The sequence below is a fragment of the Malurus melanocephalus genome, unplaced genomic scaffold (assembly GCF_030028575.1).
Source record: "Malurus melanocephalus ecotype Western Australia unplaced genomic scaffold, MMel_1.1 scaffold_2428, whole genome shotgun sequence".
In the NCBI taxonomy this organism is placed as follows: Eukaryota; Metazoa; Chordata; class Aves; order Passeriformes; family Maluridae; genus Malurus; species Malurus melanocephalus.
Window position 1 is genome coordinate 6,154 of NW_026625660.1, and position 2,509 is coordinate 8,662.

Below are 2,509 nucleotides of genomic sequence, written 5' to 3' on the forward strand. Positions count from 1 at the left end.
TTTTTGGCAGTTTGTGGGGCCATTTTTGGGGATTTTGGGGCGGTTTTTTGGGTGATTTTTGGGGCGGTTTTTGGGTATTTTGGGGCGGGTTTTTTTGTGAATTTTGGGGTGATTTGGGGTGTTTTTGCAGCTCCTCCAGCAGCTGCAGGGGTTGGGATGGGATTTTGGGGTGATTTTTGGGGCATTTTTTTGGGTGATTTTCAGGGTATTTTGGGGCGGTTTTTTGTGGTGATTTTGGGTGATTTTTGGGGCGGTTTTTTGGGTGATTTTCAGGGTATTTTGGGGCTGTTTTTGGATATTTTGGAGCGGTTTTTTGGTGATTTTTGGGGTGATTTGGGGTGTTTTTGGGGCTCACTTGATGCCACTCTGCACCACACGATTTTTGCAGCTCCTCCAGCAGCTGCAGGGGTTGGGATGGGGATTTTGGGGCAGTTTTTTGGGTTATTTTTGGGTGATTTTTGGGGCTGTTTTTGGGTATTTTGGGGCGGGTTTTTTGGTGATTTTTGGGGTGATTTGGGGTGTTTTTAGGGCTCACTTGATGCCACTCTGCACCACCCGGTTTTTGCAGCTCCTCCAGCAGCTGCAGGCCTGGTTGCACTCGAAGATCAGGGGGGGCTCGATTTTGTTGAATTCCTGCAGCAATCGCCCATCCTGGGGGGAAAAAACGGGGTCAGAAAACCCCAAAATCAGCCCAAAATACCCCAAAATCGACCCCAGAAATGGCCAAAAACTTTTTTTTGGGGTTTTCCTCACCTTGTCGTACCAGCAGCGGATGCTGAGCTGCCCACACAAACAATTGGATGAGGAGCAATCGTCCTGACAGGTGCAGTGCTGGGGGAAAAAACGGGGTCAGAGCACCCCAAAATATCCCAAAATCACCCCAAAATATTCCCAGAATATACTAAAGTGTCCCAAAATATCCTAAAGTGTCTTAAAGTGTCCCCAAATCATCCTAAAGTTACCCCAAATCATGCCAAAATCACTCCTAAATATCCAAAAACACCCCAAAATATCCTAAAATATCCCCAAATCATCCCAGAGTTACCCAATATAACCCAGAATTGCCCCAAAATATCCTAAAGTATCCTAAAATTATCCCAAAATATCCCAAAGAATCCCAAATACCCAAAGAAACCTAAACTGTCCCAAATCCCCCCAAAATCCCCCCAAAAATTGCCAAATTTCACCCAAAAATTCCCAAAAATTCCCAATTTTTCCCGAATTTTTCCCAATTTTTTCCCGAATTTTCCCAAAATTCCCGATTTTCCCCACGCCTGCAGGTGGGTGATGTTGTGATCGATGTTCATGGTGGAGCTCTGACCCAGAACCCAAAAATGCCCCAAAATCCCCAAATTTTCCCCAAAAACTGCCAAAAATCCCCCAAAATTCACCCAAAAATTCCCGAATTTTTCCAGAATTTTCCCAAAATTCCCGAATTTCCCCAAACCTGCAGGTGGGTGATGTTGTGGTCGATGTTCATGGTGGAGGTCTCGCAGTTCTCTGACCAAAATCCCCCAAAATCCCTCCCAAAATCCCCAAATTTTCCCCAAAAATCGCCAAAATTCACCCAAATTTTCCGGAATTTTTCCCAAAAATTCCCAAATTTTCGGGAATTCCGTGGCACCTGCAGGTGGGTGATGTTGTGGTCGATGTTCATGGTGGAGCTCTGACCCTCAACAACCCAAATCCCCTCAAATTACCCCAATTTTCCCCCAAAAATCGCCCTAAAATCCCCAAATTTACCCGTTTTTATCCCAAATTTTTCCCAAATTTTCCCAAAATTCCCGAATTTCCCCCAAACCTGCAGGTGGGTGATGTTGTGGTCGATGTTCATGGTGGAGCCCTGACCCTCAACACCCCAAATGCCCCAAAATTCCCAAATTTTCCCCAAAAATCGCCAAAAATCGCCGATTTTTCCCCAAATTTCATCCAAATTTTCCCGAATTTTTTCCCAAAAATTCCCAAATTTTCGGGAATTGTGTGGCACCTGCAGGTGGGTGATGTTGTGGTCGATGTTCATGGTGGAGCTCTGACCCTGAACACCCCAAATGCCCCTAAAACCCCCCAAAATCGCCAAAATTCGCCCAAAAATCGCCGATTTTTCCCCAAATTTCACCCAAATTTTCCCGAATTTTCCCAAAAATTCCCAAATTTCCCCAAATTTTCTGGAATTCTGTGGCACCTGCAGGTGGGTGATGTTGTGGTCGATGTTCATGGTGAAGCTGTGACCCAGCACACCCCAAAAATGCCCCTAAAACCCCCCAAAATCGCCCTAAAATCACCAAAATTGACACGAATTTTTCCCGAATTTCACCCAAATTTTCCCAAAATTCCCGAATTTCCTGCACCTGCAGGTGGGTGATGTTGTGGTCGATGTTCATGGTGGAGGTTTCACAATTCTCTGCGATGTATTTGTAGTCCTGAGGACACGGCTCCTCGTCCACGCCGTTCACACACGGGATGGGAACGTTCTCGTGACCCCGAGCCACGTCCCTGGAAATAAAATAAA

General features: G+C 45.7%; 1 protein-coding gene across 2 annotated transcripts; it reads right to left on the reverse strand.

The window, feature by feature from the left end:
* Positions 1-510: 510 nt before the first annotated feature.
* LOC130587775 (histone-lysine N-methyltransferase EHMT2-like) lies at positions 511-1,497 on the reverse strand. 2 transcript variants are annotated; one of them, XM_057388744.1, is made up of 3 exons: positions 1,448-1,497; positions 754-831; positions 511-651 (listed from the first exon to the last, which is right to left on the reverse strand). In XM_057388744.1, exons 1-3 carry the CDS (start codon positions 1,478-1,480, stop codon positions 532-534), a joined length of 231 nt encoding a protein of 76 aa, XP_057244727.1. In that variant the 5' UTR covers positions 1,481-1,497; the 3' UTR covers positions 511-531. The 2 variants fall into 2 exon arrangements, with proteins under 2 accessions (XP_057244727.1, XP_057244726.1); XM_057388743.1 differs by lacking the exon at positions 1,448-1,497 and adding an exon at positions 1,275-1,338.
* Positions 1,498-2,509: the final 1,012 nt, after the last annotated feature.

What these genes read in the sequence shown, in the direction of transcription:
- LOC130587775 (XM_057388744.1), bottom strand. Translation starts at nt 1,480, where the DNA reads ATGAACATCGACCACAACATCACCCACCTGCAG. An exon ending in ACAACATCACCCACCTGCAG is followed by an intron (nt 832 to 1,447) that starts GTTTGGGGAAAT and finishes TTTTTCCCCCAG; the next exon opens with CACTGCACCTGTCAGGACGA. An exon ending in TCCGCTGCTGGTACGACAAG is followed by an intron (nt 652 to 753) that starts GTGAGGAAAACC and finishes TTTTCCCCCCAG; the next exon opens with GATGGGCGATTGCTGCAGGA.